This window comes from Cynocephalus volans, chromosome 3 (genome assembly GCF_027409185.1).
Source record: "Cynocephalus volans isolate mCynVol1 chromosome 3, mCynVol1.pri, whole genome shotgun sequence".
In the NCBI taxonomy this organism is placed as follows: domain Eukaryota; kingdom Metazoa; phylum Chordata; class Mammalia; order Dermoptera; family Cynocephalidae; genus Cynocephalus; species Cynocephalus volans.
In genome coordinates this window covers 148887736-148913648 of record NC_084462.1, presented here as the reverse complement: position 1 = coordinate 148913648, position 25913 = coordinate 148887736, and the positions used below count along the sequence as shown (strand labels likewise).

The 25913-nt window shown below is 36.8% G+C and overlaps 1 protein-coding gene across 4 annotated transcripts in view; it reads right to left on the bottom strand.

Moving 5' to 3' along the window:
- Positions 1 to 25913, bottom strand: part of GPHN (gephyrin) — a 562178-nt gene that overhangs the window by 17637 nt on the left and 518628 nt on the right. For all 4 annotated transcript variants that reach the window (XM_063088486.1, XM_063088482.1, XM_063088484.1 and 1 more), the window contains 2 exons: positions 16252 to 16339; positions 3101 to 3174 (listed from right to left, as the gene is read on the bottom strand). In XM_063088486.1, the coding sequence (XP_062944556.1) occupies positions 3101 to 3174; positions 16252 to 16339 (162 nt within the window). The remainder of the gene's footprint in view (positions 1 to 3100; positions 3175 to 16251; positions 16340 to 25913) is intronic.

The following is a 25913-nucleotide window of genomic DNA, read 5'->3' as shown; positions in this document are numbered from 1 at the left end:
ATAGTAATAACAGAAATGACTATTTTAAAAGTAACAGGTATGCATTACACCCATTATTTCATTTAAATCTCATGATAATCCCATGAGGTAACAATTATCATCCAATTCTATAGATAAGGAAACTGAGACTAAGAGAGACTAAGTAATTTGGCAAAAATTATTCAGCTACTAAGTGGGGAACAAAGATTTGAACCAAGGTTATTCTAACTTTATGGCTCATATTTTGATAAAGCTCTCACAGGATGTGTTGTGAAGTGTTAGTATATGGAGTTTGTGACATCTGTTTTGGCTACTCGAAGGCTTTTTTGGCTTACTTCCTGATTCTTTGCTGTGTGTTTTAGAAAAATGATATTAGATTGTCACATTGATTTATGGAGAGGTTATTTGGCAATGATTATTACTGTGTGATGAAAATAATTTCCCAGGGACATTCTTGATAACAGCTATGCTCACTGTAGATGACCACTAAAAATAGTGATTGATAGATCTGGTTGATAATACCTCCAAATGCTTTTCTCAGTATCTTTGTCTCTAAAATGAAAGAGCTTATTTGTGTTCTGAATGCACCGTTATGTGGGAAGAGCAAAGCTAAATTGTAATGAGCTTTTTATATTTATTTTTGTTATACTATTAAGTAGCAATTGCCTTTAAGTTCTTCTTACCTTTAGACAAGTGTAAAATTCTGGCCAATTAAATGAAGCTTGCTTAAATTTCTAAGTTACTTTATTATACCAAACTAATACACAGATAATAAAAGTGAGGAGGGAATGCATACCATCTTTCTTCTACTGTATTGAAAGCCAACTTAAATTTTAAGGCCAGTTTAAACCATTTTTTGCATTTTGCAGATGCATAATCGTGATTTCTCTACAGGTACTCATTTTTAAAAGATTCCATTGCATCAAAACATTTTGCTATCGTGCATTGCTATCATGAGTGTCCTACTGCTAGACTGTGAAGTTTCTGTTTAAGCTCTGGAAGACTATTTCCTTGGAACTCAACAACTATTGTTTAATTATCCTCTTGAGATCAGAATGTAATAGCATTTATGCAACAACTGAGGTCATAGAGTATTATGACTTTAAGGGAGGAGAATAAACATTAGGAACTGATGAACTCCTGAAGGTGAAGTGGAAAATACTAGACTGAAAAAAAAGAGTATAAACCTTTTCATCATAGGTGCTGAGATTAAAATTTTAAATAATAGCTATTACATAAATAATTCTCCTCTTGAGGCGAGGACATGTAATGTCAGTTTCCTTTCCACTGTTAAAGGGAACAATCAATTCAATTTTTGAGATTAGTGAGAAGCATAATGACAAGCTTTTAGGATGTCCTCTGTTTTCTAATCAAATTAGTACTGCCAAAAAAAAAAAAAAGGAAAAAAAAAAAAAAAAGCCAGTATACTCATAGCATAATAATATTTGCTTAAGACAAAATATTCTTATTAAGAATGACCCAATTCCAACAGTTTCAATAACAAAAAGGCTTTGTCAGCAGCAGCCATACTAGCAACAGGCAAGTACAGAAACATAATGCTAAGAATTCTAAACTCTATCAAATTGTGGAGAAAGTTTTAGGGATAATCTTAGCTCTTACACTAAAAATGGCCAAGTCATGGAGGTAAAGCATGATCTCTGTCCTAGAATTGACAAAGTACCCAATAAATCAGGGATATTAGGAGGGCTGATGACACTTAAAAGGCTTCTGGAATTTGCTGATGACTCCCAAGGCTAACTTGCAAGTGGAAAGCCTCTACTCCATTCCCTCTTAGTGTTCATATGAGCATCCAGCAGAGTTTAATTCGGAACTAAAACAGTACTGTTGTCCCTGACAGCATGGAGGTGTGCTGGATGCTCACCTGGACATTGAAGTCTTTGAACAGGGAATCAAAGGTTTGTAGAGTAGCAGAGGTCTGAGCAGGCAGACTATTGCTTAAAGACATGACCATTCATGTTTCACTAGCACCAATGTTTGGCATTCTGTGAGGATTTACAACTGATTATAGAACCTTTATTGGCCCCTTCCTTAGGGGTTATTAGTTTTTAGGAGATGTGCAAAAACTTGGTATGTGGTTATCTTTCTTTCTCTTGGGAGACTGTAAGAAGCAGTGTGAAACCCCACTTATTAAGTACTCTTGCAAAGAAAAAAAAATTGAATCTGAATCTAATTAAGCCTTTAGATCTAACTTTCAATCTATAGAATATACTGGAGATAGAGGAACACATTAAACACAGCCCGAGGAAGCAATCAACCAAATCTATTTATCAGGACAAGTGATCCAGTTTCTCCAAGTCCATGACATAACAAAAAAAAGGGGGGGGGAGGGGGGCAGGTGGGTGGAGAGTCAATGTTCTCATTTAATAGAGACTTAACAACCAAATACAATGAGTGGACCTTACTTGAATCCTGATTCAAACTAAACAATTATAAAAAGGCATTCTTTATCTTGACATTTGGGAGAAATTTGAATATGACCACAGTATTAGATGATATTAAAGTATTATTTATTTTGTTAGGTGAGATAATGCCATTGTCATTATGTGAGAGAATTCTATTGTTGCTATTTTTATTTGAGATGTATACCAAAATGGCATGATGTCTAGAATTTGCTTTAAAACAGTCCAGCTCTCCTTCCTCCCCAAAGGGCAGCGTGTGTGTGGGGGATTAATAAAACAATTAGAGAAAAATGTTGATAGTTATTGAAGCTGAGTGATCGGTACTGGTGGGGGCGGTGTTCATTGTATTCCCTACTTCTACGTATTTAGGAATTTCATAATAAACTGTTCTAAAAAAGAGAAAAAAGTAATATGGGGAGAAAGAGGGAAAGAGGAAGAAGAAACTAGACATGGGAATTAAAAAGAAGAAAAAGTTTGGGAAGTTGCTTTGCTTTGTTTATACCAAACTCACTGATTCATAAGGAAGACGAACTCCTATTTAAAAACTCCTTTGCACTTGTGCAAAGAATTCTAATACTATAATATATCTTTTATTAGAATAGATAATCCATAATAGAAAATATAAAAAGAAAGCATATAAAACATTATTAGTTAAAGCAAGCCAAACCAACCCCATATACGAGATAAGATTATTTTCATACCCTGGTTTCATAAAAACCCTGCCAAAATGGATCTGAGCATGGAGATCAATGTCCAGCACCTGCTTGAGATAGTCCTGCAAACATTAAAAATAATCACTTTACATTCAAACATTTTGATATCAGACTTTCAACACTTTAAATAAAAATAAAATGAATTTATAAGATTGAAATAAAAGAAACATCTTTCTTATTTTAGTGACGCTGATTTGCTACAACAAATATTCCTTCATTTACTAATTCAATAAATACTTGCTGAGCACCTGGTATATCATGAGTACCAATTTAGGTGTAGAGGGATATAGCCTTGAAAAAAAGGACAATGTCCCTGCCCTCATAGGAAGTACATTCTAGTAGGGGAAGCTAGATAATAAATAAAATAACTACATTAATGTATAATATCATTGTTGATGGGTTACTATCTCTTTTTTTTTGACCCTTCGGGGAATCAAATCCTGGTCTCCTGCGTGACAATGTCTCTCTTTTAAGACGGAATTTTACAACTGAGAAAGGATGTTAACAAATATGCCTTAAGAAGTTGTGCCTGAGCAAGCAACCCATAGGTATGTGGCCTCCACTGTCCTGCTTAATGAACTTAAAATAATATACCATTTCTTGAAGAAAGATTTGGACATTTGCCCACAGGTTACTAAATCTAAATAAGTCAAATAAAATGAAAAATAGGGAGGGAACTCTAAAACAGAAAGTCAAGGGAGTTTAATTGCTCCAGCTTTATACATCCTGCTAACAAAAACACAACCAGCTTGTGGTTATGATCAACCCAGATTGATTTGACAAAACCTCACTTTTGGAAATGAAAGGTAACATTGCCCTGCAGTTGGTTTTGTAAAAATAAAGAAAAACAAAAAACAAAAACCAAAAACCAAAAGTTACAGTCCTTAAAATTTCTCTTAAGTAAAACAATCTCTAGGACTATTACTAAATTTCTTGTTCACTAATCTAAGAGTGAATCTAGTAACCTGCCAAAATTTTAAATATTTCACAAACTGTGAGACATTTTATTTATTTTTAAATCTGTTCCCTTCTATTTCCACAGCCTCAGCCAACATCATTGCACCTGTATTACTGAAATAGGTCTCCTTGCTAGTAGTCCTACCCTCCTCCAAATCACTCACCCCATAGTACTAAGAGAGATCCTTTGAGACAAATCTGGTAAAGTTACTATAATAAAACTTCAATAACTTCCTGGTTTTTAGGAAAAAAAATCTCATTTTTTCTCATTTTAAAAATATCATATCTAAGATTCCTGTATTTTCTAGTCCCCTTTTATAAATCACTGGTCTCATCTGTCAACCCTCTTTCTACCTAGCCACATTTCTTTCTCAATCTGTTTACATTCAAGTAAAACTATATTGCTTTCAATTTCTTAAGCTCTCTTGCCTCCAGTCTCTAAAAATGTTCTTCATTCTGCCTTGAATACTTTCTTTCTACTTCCTTTCCATCCCACCCTTATCTTAGTCTAGGTATCTTCTCAGCCTCCTCTGAACTCCCAAGGCTAGATGACAGTTTGATTATTAATTATTTTTATTTTGAGGTTATATTAGATGTAATAAATTTAGAATTGTTATATATTACTGATGAACTGACCCATTTAAAATAATAAAGTGTCCCTCTTAATATCTACTAATCCTTTCTACATTAGTTTTCTCTGATATCAATACAGCTATACCAGCTATTTTTCATTATAACTTTTTTCTGATATTTTACTTTCAATTTCCCATGTCCTTATATTTAAGGTGTCTCTTATAAGCAACATATAATTTGCTATCTTTTTAAAAATTCAGAATAACAATTTTTAATTGGAAAATTCATTCTATTTACATTTAGTATGATTACTGCTATATTTGGGTTTAAATCTATCATTGTACTATTTATTTTCTATTTGTCACTTCTGTTTTGGTTTCCTTTTTTCTTCTCTCATACCTTCTTTAGGATTCATAAAATATTTGTTAGTTTATTCTACTTCCCTTCTACTTGCTTGTTAGTTATACATCTTTATATTATTTTATTGGTTATTTTAGAGATTACAACATATATCTTTGACTTATCACAATCTACCATAATTTGGTATTTTTATTGCTTCCTAGACAATACAAGAACCTTACAACATATTAACTCTATTTATTCCTCTCTTCTTTTTATGTTATTGTGTACTATATATTCTACTTGTATTTTAAGTAGATTTGTATGTATATGTATGTTTATATATTTAAATATATATATTTTCTACATATACTGTATGATAGTATATATTTTATATACTTAACATATAATATTCATATATTTTAAACCTTATGACATTATCTATGAAATAAACACTCATTTACATTTACTGACATATTAACTCTTTCTTTTGCTCTTTAGTCCCTTCTGCATTTCCATGTTTCCATAATCCTTCTGACTGAAACTCCCTTTAGTGCATGTCTGCTCAGTTTTTGTTTGGCTGAAAATGTCTTTATTTCACCTTCATTTCTGAAGAAAATTTTTGCTGGATGTACAGTTCCATATTGGCAGTAATTTTTTGCTGGACTTTAAAAATGCTAGTCCATTGTTTTCTGGGTTCCATCATTTCATTTAAATCATTTCTGTTAGTTTTATTGTTGGTCTTTTGAAAGTAATTTGTCTTTCTGGTAAGATTTTCTTTGTCCTTGGTTTTCAGTAGTTTTACTATGATTACCTAGGTATGATTTCTTTGTATTAATCCTGCTTGAGATTGGTAGAGCTCCTGGAATCTCTGACCTGATGTCTTCTATCAGTTTCGGAAAACTCTCTGTCAGTATCTGCTAAATACAATTGCTTCTGCTCACTCTCTCCTCTTCTTCTTGAACTTCAATTACGTATATGTTAGATCTCTCACCATATCTCATATGTCTTTTATGTTCTTTTCCACATTTTCTATCCCTTTTCTAAAATTTTCATTTGATTCATATGAGTAGATTCCAGTTTCCTAGTGAAATTCTCCATTTTGTTATTTTTTTTTCTTAAACATTTTTTGAAAGTACATGTGAGACAATAAAAATACCAGGATCACTTTTAGGGCTATTCTACCAATTTTTTCCTTTCTCAATTTTTAGTCATTTTGTTCTATCTCTGACATGTCTGGTAATTTTAAAAACCGAAGCCCAAACATTATACGTGAAGAAATTAAAGAGGCTCTTGATGATGATATACATATTCCTCCCGAAAGCGTTTAATTTCTTCTGGTAGCTGGTTAAGTGAAACTCAGATTACCTTGATATAATCAGGGATTGATGTAATGTGATCCTGGATTTCAGTCCCTGTGAAGGGTGGTTTATTTTCAGTTTGTCTTTGTTCCTAGAGAACAGTCCTTCCAGGGTTTAAACTGAAAGCCTGAGGCATTTGCCAGGGCCCTTCCTCCACGGCAGACCCTGAAATTCTAAGACTGTTGAAAAATTTTCCTATTTTATTATCTTCTTAGTTACTCTTTTATGCTTGGTTTCTTGGCCTCTTGTACCATTACACCTCTCCTCTCACCTCACTTCTAGCTTAGGAATTAGTAAATGCTTTGAGGAAAAATATGGTGAAAAATTCCAGTTTTATTTCTCTGTGGCTTACTTTTTTTCTGAGATCTTAGTGCCCTACATCTTGGCTGTCTTGGTTGTTTTCTTCAGACACATTTTCTCTTTTCTTTTTCTTCTTTAAAACATTTTATATATAGCTTTTATAGATGTTCTTAGTGGGAGGGTTCTTCCAAATATGCTACTCAGTCATAGTAGAGGCAGAAATCTCCAGACCTTTCTTATGTGCTCTTATAGCACTATATCCACCTGATAATCATTTACTGAGGTTATACTGCAATTGCCTGATAACTGATATGTATCCCTTTTTGGACTATAAAGTTTGTGAGACCAGGAACACTGTCTTTTAAATATTTATAAAAATGCTGGAACCCTAGCAAATAGCACATACCTTTCACTCACTCATTTGTTAGTTCAACAAACATTTCTTTTTTTTTTTTTTTTTTTTTGATTTTTATTTTGTCGATATACATTGTGGCTGATTGTTGCTCCCCATCACCAAAACCTCCCTCCCTTCTCCCTCCCCCCCTCCCCCCCAACAATGTCCTTTCTGTTTGCTTGTCGTATCAACTTCAAATAATTGTGGTTGTTATATCTTCAACAAACATTTCTGAATGCCTAATTATGTTCCATATGTACTGGGGACTTAATGGTAAACAAGAAAGACATAGTCCCTGACACACAGATGTCTTGCATTTTACTGGGGAAAAACAGCCCCAAATAAATAAACCAACAAATAAAATAATTACAACTTGTGGTACATGCTATGAAGAAAATAAGCAGGTGCTGGGATAGAAAATAATGGAGTGGGGTGGAGAATAAGGAAAGGCCACTTTAGAAGAGGTGGTGATATATTACCCAGGCCGTGAAGAATAAGGATTCAGGGATGTGAAGTGTAGAGGGAAGAGAATTCCAGAAAGAGGGAAGTATATATAAAACCTTCTAGTGTAGTACAGAGTGTGTTTAGAACTGAAAAGGCCATGGAAGGTACTGAGTGAGTAGGAGAGAGGCATAAGCTGAGGCTGGAGAGAGAGGCAGAGGCCATACCTGCAGGGCCTTAAAGGTTATGATACAGAGTTTAGAGAGCAGATGCTTATATACTTGGTAAATGAATGCAAGTATTTTATTTTTCTTGCAAAAAAAATCCTGTTTTTATAAAAATGCCCCCTTTCACTGTATTTGAACATGAAGGAGTGCTTTGTGTTCCTTGTGACAGAGGGAAATCTTATGCCAGACATAGTGATAAAGGCTGAGAATCATCACTGTTCTTAAATTTTTGTCTACCTATTGAAGCAGCAAGAATCTTTTTCTGATATTCTGAAACCCAGAGTTAGATAAGGAGAAAAATGAATGAATGAAGGAGCAAGGTCTTTTCCTCAACTCAGGTAAGGACAAATACGGTGTAAGAAAAATTGTGAAAGACTTTGAAATGGGCAAGATGGGCAAAAAATGATTACTGGTTGTCCAGTGCAACATAACCTTCTGGGTTGTCTTTGAGTTATTTTACAACAATTAAGCTGTAGAAAATTGATAAATGCAATGGACTAAATGTGCTCTCCCCCAAATTTGTATGTTGAAACCTTAATCCCAGTGTGGTGATGGGATGTTTTGGAGGTAATCAGTTCATGAGGATGAAGCCTTCAAGAATGGAATTAGTGCCCTTACAAGAGGCTCCAGCCATGGCTAAATTGGCCCCACGTGTGGATAGACCCACAGCTTTGGAAGATACAAGCCAGAAGCCTTGGCAGTGTCCCCATGGTGCTAGGTCTACAGGCTCACAAAATTCCAGAGCTGTGAAGGCTAGGGAGCCTCCACCCCAATTTCAAAGGATGTATGGAAATGTCTGGGGCTCCAGGAAGAGATCTGTCACAGGGGCAGATTCACTGCATAGAGCCTTTGCTAGAATAATGCCCAAGAAGAAATGTGGGGTCAGAGTTGCAGCAGAAAAACCCTACCAAGGCCATATCTAGTGGAGCTGTGGGAGTGAGACTGCCACGGAGACCCCAGACTTGTGGAACTGCCAGCATGCAACACCAACCTGTGAGAGCTGAAGCATGGCCTCAGACCAAGAAAGCCATAGAAGCGGAGCTGCCTGAGGACTTGGGGACCTAATTCTTGCACCAGCATGCAGATGACATTGAACATGGAATCAAGGTATATGATTTGCCAGCTTTAAGATTTGATGCCTGCTCTGCTGGATTTTGGACTTGCTTAGGATCTGTCACCTTATTCTTTTGGCCTATTTCTCCTTTTTGGAATGGGAATATGTACCCTATGTTTGTCCCACCATTGTATCCTGGAAGTAGATAACTTGTTTTGACTTCATAAACTGGACTTTGAACTTTGGACTTTTGAGTTGAAACAAGTTAAGACTTTGGGGCTGTGGGGATGAAGTGAATATATTTGTATGTGAAAAGAACATGAGTTTTGGGGGACTAGGGGAAGAATGCCTTGAGTTGAATGTCCACCCCAAACTTAGTCCCCACTATGACAGTGTAAAGAGGGTGGGAAATCCTATCATGTTAATTGAAAGGTGGGGCCTTGAAGAAGTGATTAGATTGTAAGACCATGCCATAATGAATGGATTAATAATGGTGGTCCAGTGCATGGTTCCCAGGGCTCAAAGAGGACAACACGTGAGAGTCTTTCTCTGCTCTGCCATTTTCTGCCATGTGAGACCCCTGATCACTGTTGCCACTAGCAAGACCCTCACCAGATGTACTCCCTGGACTTTGGACTTCCTAACCTCTAAAACGGTATGCAGTAAATTTCATTTTCTTTATAAATTACCCAGTTCCAGGTATTTTGTTATAAGCAACAGAAACAGACTAATACACAGCCTGAGCTAAGACAATGAACCTAATTTTTATCCAAAGAAATGCAAATGAATTGTGTCTGATGTAGATGAATTGATTATTCCCCTGGGATATAGAACAGTTTTTTTTTTTTTTTTGGCGGCTGGCTGGTATGGGGATCCAAACCCTTGACCTTGGTGTTACAAGGCTGCTCTGTAACCAACTGAGCTAACTGGCCAGCCCTCAGTTTTGCATCTATTAGCAAAGTTGTTTCAGCATTCCTGATTACTATGTGTGTGTTTTCTGAATTCTTCTCTGAATAGGTTGCAACATCTTAGTAGTTTCTTCATTAGTGAGTTAAATAAAATCTTTGATGTATTCACTTTACATATTTATGAGATTCATAATTTTACCTTTAAAAAGTTATACTTTAACAATTCTGGAGGCTCTACTGAGATGCCCCATTGATTTATTGAACAGAGCCAGTTAAATTTCATTGCCAGAGAAGTATATTCTATGGGTGGCTTAAACTTGGGCACATTTTTCCTTGGTTCTTGAAGTGGATTCCAAGCAGCAATAAAACTATAACTTTGCTACCTTTCAGTTTCTCTGTTTTTGCCCCATTTATTGATTTTGGTTCTGTTTCTGTTTCTACACACAGCCAATAAAATTCCCCCTTGTGGCAGCAATGATAGGGAATTTTGTTTTCTGGTCTGACCATTTGGTGATCTTTGTAAATGGATGATATAAATCTAATCTCTTTAAGGTAAGAGGAGACAAAGAATCGGATTTATTAGTCTTTCTTGTTTATTTTTCTTATTGTCCATTTTGAGCCCAAATCAGTTAAGAATTTTGAGCCCTCTAGGAAGGAAAATACCTCTTTACTAGTGGACTGATGAATTTTTTTGTTTCTGTTTACTCTTGATTTGTGGCTGAAGTTAGAAATGATGCTATTATGTTCTTTATGTGTCTATTTGCCTACTTGCCTGTAAACCAGAAAAGTGTTTTGTGAGTGTGAGATGTTTTCTTATCTCTGAAAAGTATACATAAATTAAATTGTATGGTCTCAAATTAAAGGTGCTCTGGTCTGATTGGCTCACAAAAATGAATAAGTGCTTATATAAATAGAATATTCCTAAATTTCCCAGGTAATAAAGAAATTTAACTTATAATATTTTAAATGTGCTACACTAAAAAAATTTTTCCTGTAATTTTAGGAATCCAAATTCATATAGTTAAGTCTTCAGCAAATGAAACAACTTAATAATTTTAGTTCTTAAGAAAACCCAGCCACATCCTTTTCTCTTATTTATTAGTGTTAAGTATAATAAAAGTACACATTTTATTTCACTTGGGTTTGTTTTTCTTAAACCTAGTTCGTATAATTCTCAAATAAACTAACACTACTCCTACATAATATTTAAGATTGTGAAAAATGTAAAATTGAGATCAATTACATCAAATAATTATTCTGAAGAAACTTAGTTTCAATAGTAATTACGTTTTATAGTATGTCAGCTTGAAAATAATTTAAGATTTTTAAGTAACTTAAAATCTTGAACTGATATAAATTGAATTAATTCCTGAATAATCATCAGGTACCTAGATAATTTCCAAGAAAGACAGAATACTGAATCATCGATTGTTGAGCATAATTTTGAGTTTATATAGTTTAAAAAAATTAATATAGTTTGCTTCTTAGAGGCTATATCTTTGGGTCATGTTAATGAATGTGTCTGTTCATCTTTGCTACATTAAGAAGGTATAAAGGTATGTGGCTGTAGAAAGTTGTATTCTGTGTATTTATGAGCTTTGCTAATATGTTAAAATGATTATATATTATTTCTCAATTATCTACACCCCTAGTTTTCTCTATGAAATAGAAATTAGTTATTTTCTTAAATATTATAATTAATATGGTTTGTTGCAATTACATTAGGAGCAATAATGATGCAGCAGTATAACTCTATGTGTGTTCTTTTGTTTTTCAAGAAAAAAGAATACATAGTTTTTAAGGCCAGTTCTCAAAATCTTTGGTCTCAGGACCCCTTTACATTGCTCTTAAATTAAAATTCATTAATTTAAGGATCCCTACAAGCTTTATTTATGTGGGTTATAGCTATTCATATTTATTGTATTAAAAGTTAAAGCTAAGAAATTAAAAACTATTTATTTATTGGTTCATTTAAAAATAGCAGTGATGAAGCCATTTCATGTTAACATAAGTAACTTTTTTTCTGAGAATGAAACAGTTATAAGTAACTTTTTTTATGCATTGTTTTATAATTTTGAAAATCTCTTTAATGTCTGGCTTAATAGAAGTCAGTTGGATTCTCATATCTTCTGTGTTCAATCTGATGAGATATCACATATCATTTAGCTGCTAGAAAAACTCTACTGTACATTCATGAGAGGAAAATTTAAAAGGTTTAATATTATTATTATAAAAATATATAAATTATTATAAATATTTCTAATATAAAGTATTAATATTATTATAAAAATAGTTTTGACCTTGCAGGCCCAATTAAAAGGTCCTCAAGAGCCCTTTACAGGTCTAAGGGACCACTCTTTGTTCTTTGTGTCAGTTTGTTCCAGAATATAAAAGAGCATAACAAAGGACAAAACTTTGAAAACTTTATTTTTATTTTAAACTTTGACTTTTATTTGTCTTTGTTTATAATATCTGTGTCTAAAATGAAGATGAGAAATAAATACATTAAAATGTTAGTGAGTTAACTCAGGTTGGATGAGCTTATTTCTTTGGTACCTATTAGTGCCTTCCCTACAATATGAAAGGTTTTCTTTTTGTGTAATCTGTCTTTTTGTACTTTATATTTATTTTGTCTTTGATTTCTTCAATAAATAAAAAAGCAAAGAACAAAAGTTCCTCATTTATGAATGAGCCAAGATACTTGCAATCATGTTACCTTCTATACTTATTTTTAAATATTTTATTGTTGCTTTGAAAAATTAAATAACCAAGTACTGTTTCTCAGGTACCCATGATCCTATCTTAATCAAGTGTTGTATTTTTTTTTTGATAAATCTTTTGATTTTACCTTTTAAAAGATCAGACCTAAAGTTAGAAAACATTTTTTTTTTTTTCAGAATATCTTTTATACTTAAAATTATCTTTGAAATTTCCTAAAGGGCCACTAGAAAATCACAGATTTGCTCTTTCATCTTATAAAGAGATGCTGGAAATAACTAGATTTATTTTATGTGTTACTATTTTAAGAGTCTCCTGGAAGAAGCTGTCATATCTGAGAAGAGATGCTCAGTCTGTCCCAGGTTAGATTCATATAGGTAAAATGTTATTAATATAAATATTTCACAAATTGTTGCTTTTATGGGAAGTCCTTGGAGATATGACAAAACCCTTGGCTTGTTTCACCCTCAGAGGAAACACTGATCAAAACTTTTAATAGTTACATGCTGTATACCAATAGGGAATTTTATTTATTTTCTATTCTGATATTATTGGTTACAGTAGTAAATTAAGCACAACCATCAAGTACCTCTCATCTATAGAAAGTTTCTGTTTTACTCTGATGCTTGCTCTGCTATAAGCTACAGTCAATAGTTTGTGTCTGCAACAAAGGTTTCTGAGGTGATATAGCTTAGATAACTTTTATACAGTAACAGCAGACTGAGTCGGGAATTCCAGGAAGCAAATGACTTTTATAAGAAGCAGACTGCTAACCTAAGATCTAGCAGAACAAGAATGACATAGGACTGAATGAAATAATAAGGAAAAATTTATTGCATTTATTTGTCTGGAATTACTTTTAAATATTCTATGTCCGCATGGTCCTGTATTTGCAAAACAAAATCAAGGGGGTTAATTAACACATTTGCTACTAATTAATCAGGGAAACCTAGTGAGACCAGCCTTTTTTGTGATCAGTAATGATCTCTGGGATTATTTTGATCATATAGGGTGGTGTAGACACTATCAGGAAAAATCAAGACTTTGAAATGGGCAAAAAAGATTACTCGTGTCCAGTTTAGTGCATCCTTCTGAGTTACTGGCACCTTTCGTTGTGTTTGAGCTATTTTATAATTCTGTAGGTTGTGGTGGGTTGGCCAGCTAGCTCAGTTGGTTAGAGCACCACCCTGTAACACCAAGGTCAGGGGTCTGGATTCCTGCACTGTACAGACACAAAAAACAAACAAAAAATTCCTAATTCTGTAGGTTGTGGAAAATGTATAGTAAAATATGATTCTTTAGTTTTGGGGGCAAAAAGCAGATAGAGTTTAAGTGAAACTTTCAATGTTTTGTAAAAATGTAAACTCTTCAAAAAGGGTGAGGTGGAGGTGGGGAGAGATCTTTAGGGTAACAACGGTGGAAGAGTCATTTCTCTTTAACTGGGAAGAGATCTGTGGGTCCCACAAGCAGCAAGGGCCCCTCCCCCCACTCTGTTTAGAAGGCAGTATGTTGAGGAGGTGGCCAGACTTCAAAAGGGATGGCTGTGAAATATACCCATGGAAACCAGCTGCCCAGAGGCTCCCAGGCTCCCCAGGATCCCAGTGCTGTTAGCATGGCATAAAGGAGCAAATACCTGAGATATAATGATACTTTAAAGATACTCTAGATGTATCCCATGCAGATTAGTGTCTTCCTGATGCTTTGGTGCTGCTTAAGTCCCTCCAGGTGCCTTGACATAATTCTTAGAGTGAGTCCCAGTTATGGCTTAAAAAAATTTCCTGCCAGTTCTATAGTATAGGTGCTCAAGAGTACAATTTAAATTGAATCAAATAAATACATTTCTTGTATACCTGACTTTCTATGCTTAAGATTTGTGCCTGTTACATAATGCTTCTGGATCTTTCCTTGATCTCCCTGTCTTTTCAGTGACTGGTTTCATGCTCAGCTCCTGGACTGAAGCAGATGTTCCACCTTTTATACTTTTCTTTCTTTCTCCTACTGAGGTACACTGAAATTCTTTTTGGGACTAGAACTTGTTGACTGGCAAGAGTTTGCTACATGTATGTTTTATCACTTTCTTCCTGGTTCCTCCATCATACCCTTCCCACTCAAGGGGGTAGAAAGAACAATGATTAGTTCCTAGGGAATACTGCTGGATGCCCAGTTCCTAAATTCTCTTTCCTAGTAAATTAAAGGTTTAGTATAAGTATCTTACCACATAGAGAGAAAAGTAAATAAAACCAATATGCTTGACTGTATTGGCTTTGTTCATTTGTGAGCAAATTCTGGGATAACCAACATTTTGTTAGCCCTCATAAAGAAGGTTAGATTGAGAGGTGTTCTGTTCTCAACTGAGGCACAGCTGCCAAGCCTGTGTATGCTATAAGCTTGTTGCCTCTCTAGAAGTACTAGAAAAGACAAACTTTAGGACTGATAAATAGGTAAAACCTACAATTAAGTTCTTTAGGAACTAAGATAAATAATACATGGAACAATCCCTGGAAATAACAAATTTAACATTTTAATAGTCCTGACTTCAGGATTTGCTCTTGTGATATTGAGAGGACCACAGGCAGTCTGTTGGTAATGAAAACAGACATGTTGCAAATGATTTCTTATAGCTTGACTATAGTGCAGACGTTTAGCCTTTGTAAATATCAGAAGTCTGCAGCAATTTGCTCTACCTGGGGCTAAAGATTTCTGGGAGACTTCCAGAGAAGATTAACCCAGCAGTCTGCTATAGGAACATCTACCCACACTTTAACACTTCCACTCTTTTATGTAATTTGAGATGGTAGTCTGGGACAGATTCTTTTTCCTGTATGGGTTTTAGCGGCTGAAGTGCTATTCTCAAACACTCTAAAACTACAGTTTGTGAATGGAAGGCAGGCATTCTCTGTTCAGCCTACTGAATTCTGACATTTGCTCTCAGAGCCAATAGAGTTCACTGTTCAGGTTACAAATTTGGGCAATTTTATAGCTAGAGAGGGCAGGGACCAAGAACAACCATATATATAAGATCTAGCTCAAAATATCTGAAAACATTTTTGAAATATTTGAAAATATTTGAAATATTTTTGAGTCAAAATATAAAGTTAGTTGCTTTAGCAAACAATATTTTGCTTCTATAACATTATTCAATGAACCCAATAATCATCATGAACTAACACATTTCATTACTAAACTTAATGATACCAAGATATTCAGATTGAGATTTTTACAGAACTAAGAATACACTATGTGCAAATATACTTAGTCCTATAAAATCATACATACTTCAAAAAATTCATGGAAAGATTTATATTATCTGTTAATTCTATTTTTCCATGAACTTTTTAAAGTACCCTTGTGTGTATATAAATTTTTTCATTATTATTATTATTTATTATTTTTGTGAAGAGGGACAAAAGGAATGCCTAATCCTTTCTTTCTTCCTTATGGGGAGGGGGAGCTAAGGGTTCTTGGTAAGGTTTAGAATATGTGGTGGGTAAGCTGGTGGACTCTGGGAGGTCATGTTTAAATTTAAGTAGAAGGAAGGATTTTGGAGCTTTACTTTGGGTGTAGATATCATGTATAAAGGAAGTCCTAATGTAGTAAAATTGAGGCAGAAACAAACCAGAAGTCTCCAGGGGAACAGCAAAAACTATTCAGCAAATTGTGGGATTTTTTGGGCTGCTCCTGAGGTAAGCTCCCTGACCTACCCACACTGTGTCCCTTTTAGAGAGATCAGTACTTTCTGAAGCCCCATGGATTTTCAGCTTTGTAGGGGACTGGTTATAAATACCAGATGCCTACCAGACCATGGTTAATTGACCATATGCAAGGACATTATAGCAGATAAATTTTCATGAGCCCCATTTTTCATACCTTCTCCCCCATGGATACACCCCCTGATGTGATGATGACATCAGCACGACTGATACCCTCATTCAAGGCATTGAGCAAGTCATCTGGGCTGGAAAAAAAACAAAGACAAATAAATTAACACATAGGGGAAAGACTTTAGATATAGTGCCATCTTAAAACTAAACTACTTTATTCACTGAATAGACATTAACACGAGTACAGCACTATACTCTGTATGAGGTAGGAATCAAAAATATCTCTGCCCAACAGGAGCATAACTTTTATTGTTCAGAAAAGACCTTGTAAATGATGAAGTAGTGGCTACTGGTGTTTTCACAGGGCTTTTTGCTCTAACAAGGCAGTATAATGAGGGGGGACAGTGAGGTGTCGTAGGATGTCTAGTCATGCTGGTTTGCCTAGGAATATCCTGGTTTTAGTATTGAAAATCACATGTCCTAGGAAATCCTAGGCAAACCAGGACACTTGGTCACCCTAGGTGATGGAAAGGTCACATAGGACTCTTTAGAGGGAATGACTTAAGTGAGTCCCTGAGAAAAGGGCTGGATTTTGACAGGTGAAAGGAATAGGAAAGGGCTTTGTAAGCAAGAGGATCTACAGTACCAGCAAAGGCTTGGAATAGTGATTAGCATGTGTTGTTTCTAGATTAGTGTAGAAAATGGCCTGGCTAGAGTAAAGGACTTGACTGAGAGCAACTGGGCTATGTAGGATGGGACTTGATCTTGGAGGGTCTTCAAGCTCAAGAATTTGGAGTTCATTTAATAGAAAATTGATGGGGGGGGGAGTCCCTAGAAATATGAAGAGCCAGTAGGTGATTATTGGGAAAAGAAAGGGTAGAGAAAGAAGGACAAGGAAAGCAGAGACCATATTAAATATTCTGAGAGGGTAAAAGCACAAGATGAATACTAGCGGTAGAAACTAGGTAGGCTCCTGACTGTCAACTGAAAGGCAAGTGCACCACCAGGCCCTATGATGGCGCAGGTCAAAGGCCTGGAGAGAAGAGACAGAAAGAAATAAGAGGTCTTATCCTCTGAATGTCAGAAGAGTTGGAAAGGCCTAACTTGAGACTGATCAGTGAAAATAAACAAAATGTCAAGCATCAGGGCTTAGGGAGGGACAGGATGGCAATAAATAGCTGAAAGGGATTGTTTAGTCACTGATTTAAATCTGTACAAAGCTACTGGGAATGTAACCTGCACTTGGCATTCTCCTTCAACTGATGGAGTATAGAAAAGGTGCCTTCTGAGGAGTATATGTCCAGCCCATACCCTTGTTTTCTGAGAACTTCTTACCTATGGAGGAGGGGCATATTTCCCTTTATACTACCTGACTCTCCTTTTCCCTTCCTCGCCCATGGACATCTAACATGGACAACTAAAAAGGGAGTAATCCTGGCTTCTGATTTTTGATTTCCTGCTCTTTAGTCCCTCTAGAGGCCCAACTCTATTCCTGCTCTTAGGTTCTATGAGATAACCCTATATCCTCCCCCAAATCCCTCCTTTGCTTAAGCTAGCTTCAGTAGGCTTTTGTTAACTTGAAATCAAATGATCTCTCATTTATGTTTCATGCTATAACTACATTTATTATCTCACAATAAATCTGTGAGACAGACTATTATTTTTCTCATTTCAAGAAAAGGTAAGTGATATCCAGAGAGGCAAAGTAGCATATTAAAGTCCAGATTGAGTACTAAGTGGCAGAGCAGGCACTACAAACTCTGGCTCCTCAGTAAGTGTTCCACTGCCCGCTGAATCAAAAATGATTGTGTATTTTTTTTTTCAGGCACATGATATCATAGAAGAAAGATTCTCATGAGAATGGACTCTTGAGCAAAAGCATTGAAAATATAGGATGCTGAGGCAACAGGTAGGAATTTGTCTGGGATAACCAGCAAGAAGATTGCATGTGTGGACATGTTAGTATAGTTCTGGGGAATAAAACAAACATGATTCAGAATCCTATGATTATACATAACTTAAGGGCTTGCTCACATGACATAAATTCGCTTTCTTTTTATGATTCATATTATATTTTGATCATAAAACATTTCCAATATAAGATAACAGCATAACCAACTCCCATGTATCCAGCTCTCAGATTTGACAAATGCTAACATTTTACCACATTTAATTCCTATTCTCTCCTTTGGACTTTTTTACTTTAAACAAATAAAAACTGAGTTAGGTTCAGGTCCCATCCTGGGTACAAAAAAAAAGAAAAAAGCTGAGTTTGCTTTCTAAGACTAAGAGATTACTCTGAATAATAACAAGAGGAAATAGGTAACAAGGATTATAATCACGGATATTACAGGAGAAAGAAAACAGTTCATGATTTTCTCAGTTTTGTTAAATAGAGCACAGTATATTAACTTTCTTAAGGATAGGAGAGTAAAACTGCAAAACATTATAACCTGACCTTATATTTAAAACATACCTTCCTAAATATAAGATCAATTGATATTTAAGAAATAAAATTAATGACAATAATACTCATGTCTTAAATGAACAATACATTTTCATACCTATGTGTTAATCTCACAACTCTGTGAGGTATGCAGTATAAAAAAGGACACTGGGGTTCACACAGAGGTAGTGACAGGTTCAAGGTTACCCTGTGCTTTTTCCTACTGTTCTTCTAAACTACAGTAATATTTGCACTGTGAAAGACACTTTGTTATACATAATACACCTTCAAATAAAAAGCTTATCATTATTTATCTAAACATATAAATCTTATTTGTGTATGCCAAATACTGATGATAGAAAAATCTTTTCTGGAGTTTCAAGATGGCGGCGGCTGCGGCGGCTGGCGCGGAGTAGCTGAGGTGGAAAAGGTGGCCACTGGGCCTCAGGCAGCCGGGAAACTTGTGGACCTTCCTCTGGCCATCTCTTAAGGGAGGACTGCTGCTGCTGGCCGGTCGTGGGGGTTCAACGCCACTTTGCCCCCGGCAGGAGAGGCTGCCTCATTTACAGGCAACAGCTTTGAAGTGTGGAGCAGGAAAAGAACTGATTCTTAGCTGCAAAAGCGAGTCTTGAAACAGGGAACACGGCGCCAGGGCTGCTGTGGATGCAGCCAGGATCCCGGAGGCTGGGGCCGCACTGAAGGTGGCCAGCTGCCCTATTCAGGATTCGAGGTTTCAGGCCGGCATTAAAGAAGATTCCTGGGAGCGCCCGAGCGGCGCCGCGACTGAACAGCCCGAGGCGGCAGCGCCGAGAACACGGAAGGCAACAAACCAGAGACAGAGCGAGCGCCCGACCTGGCACAGCACTGTGAGCGATCCCTGGCACAGCTCTGTTCGGGGGGTGGATGCCCATGCGGCTCCCGCCTGCACCACCAGGCCACTCACTGCCCCGGTGCTGCCTCCATTTTCCCAGGTGCGGGCAGCTCCGCCCTGCTCGGCCATCACTGAGCCCATTTGCTTGGCCTGGCACGGGGCTTTCCGGACCCTGCGGGCCGGCCTCCTCTCCCACTCCCTCCGCGGTTCTCTGGCGGGGCTGGGGGTGTGGGGCGTCCCGACCAGTGTTGGGAGGGCTAGGAAGTACGGGCGGGCCGACTGTCACTCCACCACACCCTAGACTCCGCCCCGGTAAAATTCCTGTTACTGGGAGGCAGATACCATCTCTGCGACCACCAGTTTGGAAAAAAGCCTAACGAATTTCTGGTTGGGAATAGTGTGGTAGGAGAGTTCCCAGGTCCGCTTGAACCTGCCGGAGAGCAGGCTGCAGGCGGGCACTAGACTCGGTTTATACCGGGGGGATACAAAGGTGAACAAGACCCGAGAAAGATCTACACAGTGCTACAAAGGCACCCAGAGAGACCGGTCGTCTGTGCCTAGCAGAAACCTGGTAGACTTCCTGGGCGAGGCGGTGCTGAGCAGGGTCTTGAAGGCCCAGCTGATAGACGAGGGGTGCAGAAGACACGCCCCAGCCCAGCACAGTGTGCACAGAGGGGGGAGACGTGCGGCCAGGGAGGCAGAGACTCGACAGGAACCACACACCCGGGGGGTCGCCACTGCACGATCTAACAGCCTGGGCCAGAGCACACGGAACGGGGAGAAGTCCTGTACAGAAAGTGAAAGCTCAACAGAGATCACACACCCTGTGGTACGTGATCCACCAGCCCAGCAGAGTACAAGCTGACCAGAAAGGTGGCTCCCCGGAGAAGCCCAAGACCCGAGGCAACCACACACACAAGACACTAGAGGCCAACTGAGCAGTCACGGCGGGAGCCATACCAAATTGGCAACCACAGCAACATCCTAGTTAGTCATTAGTCTTAAACCGGTGGACTGTGAAACCCCCTGCCACAATGAATAAACACCAAAAAAAAGACACCAGAAATACAAAAAATCAAGAAAGTACACCACCAAAAGTTAATAAATCTCATACTCTAGATCCTATAGAACAAGAAGCCCTTGAAATAACTGACAAGGAATTTCGAGTGATAATTCTAAGGAAACTGAATGAGATACAAGAAAACTCAGCTAGACATCATGATGAAATGAGGAAAAGTATACAGGATCTGAAAGAGGAAATATACAAGGAAATCAATTTCCTGAAAAAAAATGTAGCAGAACTTGCTGAACTGAAGAAGTTATTCAGCGAAATAAAAAACACAATGGAGACGTTAACCAGCAGGCTTGTCGAAGTTGAAGAGAGAACCTCTGAACTTGAAGATGGGCTGTTTGAAATAACACAGGCAGACAAAAAGAAAGAAAAAAGAATCAAGGACATGGAAGAAAATCTGAGAGAGATATCAGACAACCTCAAGCGCTCAAATATCCGAGTCATGGGTATTCCAGAAGGGGAGGAAAATGGAGATTCCATTGAAAACATATTCAACAAAATAGTGGCAGAAAACTTCCCAGGTATAGGAAAAATCACTGATCTTCAGATCCAGGAAGCTCAACGATCTCCAAACGTATTCAACCCAAAAAGGCCTTCTCCAAGACATGTCATAGTCAAATTGGCAAAACTCAGAGACAAAGAGAGAATCTTAAAAGCTGCAAGAGAGAAGCGTCAAATCACCTATAAGGGAGCCCCAATCAGGTTAACATCAGACTTTTCATCACAAACCCTAAAAGCTAGAAAGGAATGGGATGATATTTTCAAAATACTAAAAGACAAAGATTGCCAGCCAAGAATACTCTACCCTGCAAGGCTATCCTTCCGAAATGAGGGGCAAATAGTATATTTCTCAGACAAACAAAAACTGCGGGAGTTCACTACCACAAGACCACCCTTACAAGAAATCCTCAAGGGAGTACTGGGTTTGGTTCCTGAAAAATAACTACCACTGCCATAAAAACCCAAGAAAAATCAAAACCCGCTAGTACAATAAAAATGGCATTCATGAAGAGAAAACAAGCTAACAAAAACACTATCTACAACCTAAGGAACCAACAAACAAAGAAACCAAACAGTAAATCAGAAAGCAAGGAACAAAAGACACCTAAGACAACCAAACAACCAATAAAATGCTAGGAATAAATCAACACCTTTCAATAACAACTCTTAATGTTAAAGGCTTAAATTCCCCAATTAAAAGACACAGACTGGCTGACTGGATCAAAAAGCAGGACCCAACTATATGCTGCCTACAAGAGACCCACCTCACCCATAAAGATTCACACAGACTAAGAGTGAAAGGATGGAAAAAGATTTACCATGCAAACAGAAAAGAAAAACGAGCTGGAGTGGCTATTCTTATATCTGACAAAATAGACTTTAAACTAAAAACCATAAAAAGAGACAATGAGGGACACTACTTAATGATAAAAGGACTGATCCATCAAGAAGACATAACAATCATAAATATGTACGCACCCAATGTTGGAGCAGCCAGATTTATAAAACAAACTCTATTAGACCTAAAGAAGGAAATAGACACTAATACCATTAATAGCAGGGGACCTGAACACTCCACTGTCAATATTAGACAGATCATCTAGGCAAAGAATCAGTAGAGAAACACAAGATCTAAACAAGACTCTAGACCAATTGGAATTGGCAGATATCTACAGAACATTCCACCCAACAACCTCAGAATATTCATTCTTCTCATCAGCACATGGATCATTCTCCAGGATAGATCACATATTAGGTCACAAATCAAGTCTCAATAAATTCAAAAAAATTGGAATTATCCCATGTATCTTCTCAGACCACAATGGATTAAAACTAGAAATTAATAACAAACAAAACTCTGAAACTATACAAACACATGGAAATTAAACAGCATTCTACTTAATGACATATGGGTCCAAGAAGAAATCAAGCAGGAAATCAAAAAGTTTATTGAAACTAATGAAAACAATGATACATCATACCAAAACCTGTGGGATACTGCAAAAGCAGTATTGAGGGGAAAATTTATTGCATTAAATGCTCACTTCAGAAGAATGGAAAGATGGCAAGTGAACAACCTAACACTTCACCTTAAAGAACTAGAAAAACAAGAACAATCCAATCCTAAAGTTAGCAGACGGAAAGAAATCATTAAGATCAGAGCAGAACTGAATGAAATTGAAAACCAAAAAACAATTCAAAAGATCAACGAATCAAAAAGTTGGTTTTTTGAAAAGATAAATAAAATTGACAAACCATTAGCATGGCTAACAAAAAAAAGAAGAGAGAAGACTCAAATAACAAAAATTAGAAATGAAAATGGCGATATTACAACTGATTCATCTGAAATACAAGGAATCATTCGAGACTACTATAAACAACTATACGCCAACAAATTTGAAAATCTAGAGGAAATGGATAAATTTCTGGACACACACAAGCTCCCAAAACTGAACCGTGAAGACGTAGAAAATTTGAACAGACCAATAACAATAAAGGAGATTGAAGCTGTTATCAGAAGGCTCCCAACAAAGAAAAGCCCAGGACCAGATGGATTCACAGCAGAATTTTACCAAACATTCAAAGAGGAATTGACACCGATTCTTTACAAACTATTCCAAAAGATTGAAACGGACGCAAATCTCCCAAACTCATTCTATGAAGCAAACATCATCCTGATACCAAAACCAGGTAAAGATATAACCAAAAAAGAAAACTACAGGCCGATATCCTTGATGAATATAGATGCAAAAATCCTCACTAAAATACTAGCAAACAGAATACAGCAACACATACGAAAAATTATTCATCACAATCAAGTGGGATTCATCCCAGGGATGCAAGGTTGGTTCAACATACGCAAATCAATAAATGTGATACACCATATTAATAAACTCAAACACAAGGACCATATGATCGTCTCTATAGATGCTGAAAAAGCATTTGATAAAGTTCAGCACTCATTCATGACAAAGACCCTCTATAAGTTAGGTATAGAGGGAAAGTATCTCAACATAATCAAAGCCATATATGACAAACCCACTGCCAATATCATCCTGAATGGGGAAAAGCTGAAAGCTTTTCCTTTAAGAACAGGCACTAGACAAGGATGCCCACTCTCACCACTCCTATTCAACATAGTGTTGGAAGTACTAGCCAGAGCAATCAGAGAAGAGAAGGAAATAAAGGGCATCCAGATTGGAAAAGATGAAGTCAAACTGTCCCTGTTTGCAGATGACATGATCCTTTATATCGAACAGCCTAAAACCTCTACAAAAAAACTCTTGGAATTGATAAATGATTTCAGCACAGTAGCAGGATACAAAATCAACACACAAAAATCAGTAGCATTTCTTTTCTCCAATAGTGAACATGCAGAAGGAGAAATCAAGAAAGCCTGCCCATTTACAATAGCCACCAAAAAAATAAAATACTTAGGAATTGAGTTAACCAAGGAGGTGAAAAATCTCTATAATGAGAACTACAAACCACTGCTGAGAGAAATTAGAGAGGATACAAGAAGATGGAAAGATATTCCATGCTCTTGGATTGGAAGAATCAACATAGTGAAAATGTCCATACTACCCAAAGTGATATACAAATTCAATGCAATCCCCATCAAAATTCCAAAGACATTTTTCTCAGAAATGGAAAAAACTATTCAGACATTTATATGGAACAATAAAAGACCACGAATAGCCAAAGCAATGCTCAGCAAAAAAAATAAAGCTGGAGGCATAACACTACCTGACTTTAAGCTATACTACAAAGCTATAATAACCAAAACAGTATGGTACTGGCATAAAAACAGACACACTGACCAATGGAATAGAATAGAGAATCCAGAAATCAACCCACACACTTACTGCCATCTGATCTTTGACAAAGGCACCAAGCCTATTCACTGGGGAAGGGACTGCCTCTTCAGCAAGTGGTGCTGGGATAACTGGATATCGATATGCAGGAGAATGAAACTAGATCCATACCTCTCACCGTATACTAAAATCAACTCAAAATGGATTAAGGATTTAAATATACACCCTGAGACAATAAAACTTCTTAAAGAAAACATAGGGGAAACACTTCAGGAAATGGGACTGGGCTCAGACTTCATGAATACGACCCCAAAAGCACGGGCAACCAAAGGAAAAATAAACAAATGGGATTATATCAAACTAAAAAGCTTCTGCACAGCAAAAGAAACAATGAAAAGAGTTAAAAGACAACCAACAGAGTGGGAGAAAATATTTGCAAAATATACATCTGACAAAGGATTAATATCCAGAATATATAAGGAACTCAAACAACTTTACAAGAAGAAAACAAGCAACCCAATTAAAAAATGGGCAAAAGAGCTAAGTAGGCATTTCTCTAAGGAAGATATCCAAATGGCCAACAGACATATGAAAAAATGCTCAACATCACTCAGCATCCGGGAAATGCAAATCAAAACCACATTGAGATACCATCTAACCCCAGTTAGGATGGCTAAAATCCAAAAGACTATGAACGATAAATGCTGGCGAGGCTGCGGAGAAAAAGGAACTCTCATACATTGTTGGTGGGACTGCAAAATGGTGCAGCCTCTATGGAAAATGGTATGGAGGTTCCTTAAACAATTGCAAATAGATCTACCATACGACCCAGCCATCCCACTGTTGGGAATATACCCAGAGGAATGGAAATCATCAAGTCGAAGGTATACCTGTTCCCCAATGTTCATCGCAGCACTCTTTACAATAGCCAAGAGTTGGAACCAGCCCAAATGTCCATCATCAGATGAGTGGATATGGAAAATGTGGTACATCTACACAATGGAGTACTACTCAGCTATAAAAACGAATGAAATACTGCCATTTGCAACAACATGGATGGACCTCGAGAGAATTATATTAAGTGAAACAAGTCAGGCACAGAAAGAGAAATACCACATGTTCTCACTTATTGGAGGGAGCTAAAAATTAATATATAAATTCACACACACACATACACACATACACACACAAACCGGGGGGGGGGGGAAGAAGATATAACAACCACAATTATTTGAAGTTGATACAACAAACAAACAGAAAGGACATGGTTGGGGGGGAGGGGGGGAGGGAGAAGGGAGGGAGGTTTTGGTGATGGGGAGCATTAATCAGCTACAATGTATATCGACAAAATAAAATTAAAAAAAAAAAAAAAAAAAACAAAGATAGATTCTAATAAAAGTACTTAAAGCCCAAAAAAAAAAAAAAAAAAAAAAAAAAGAAAAATCTTTTCTTTTAAAATTTGAAATGTTTTCTCACAATTGCCACTAGAAGGGCTGTTGGGTTA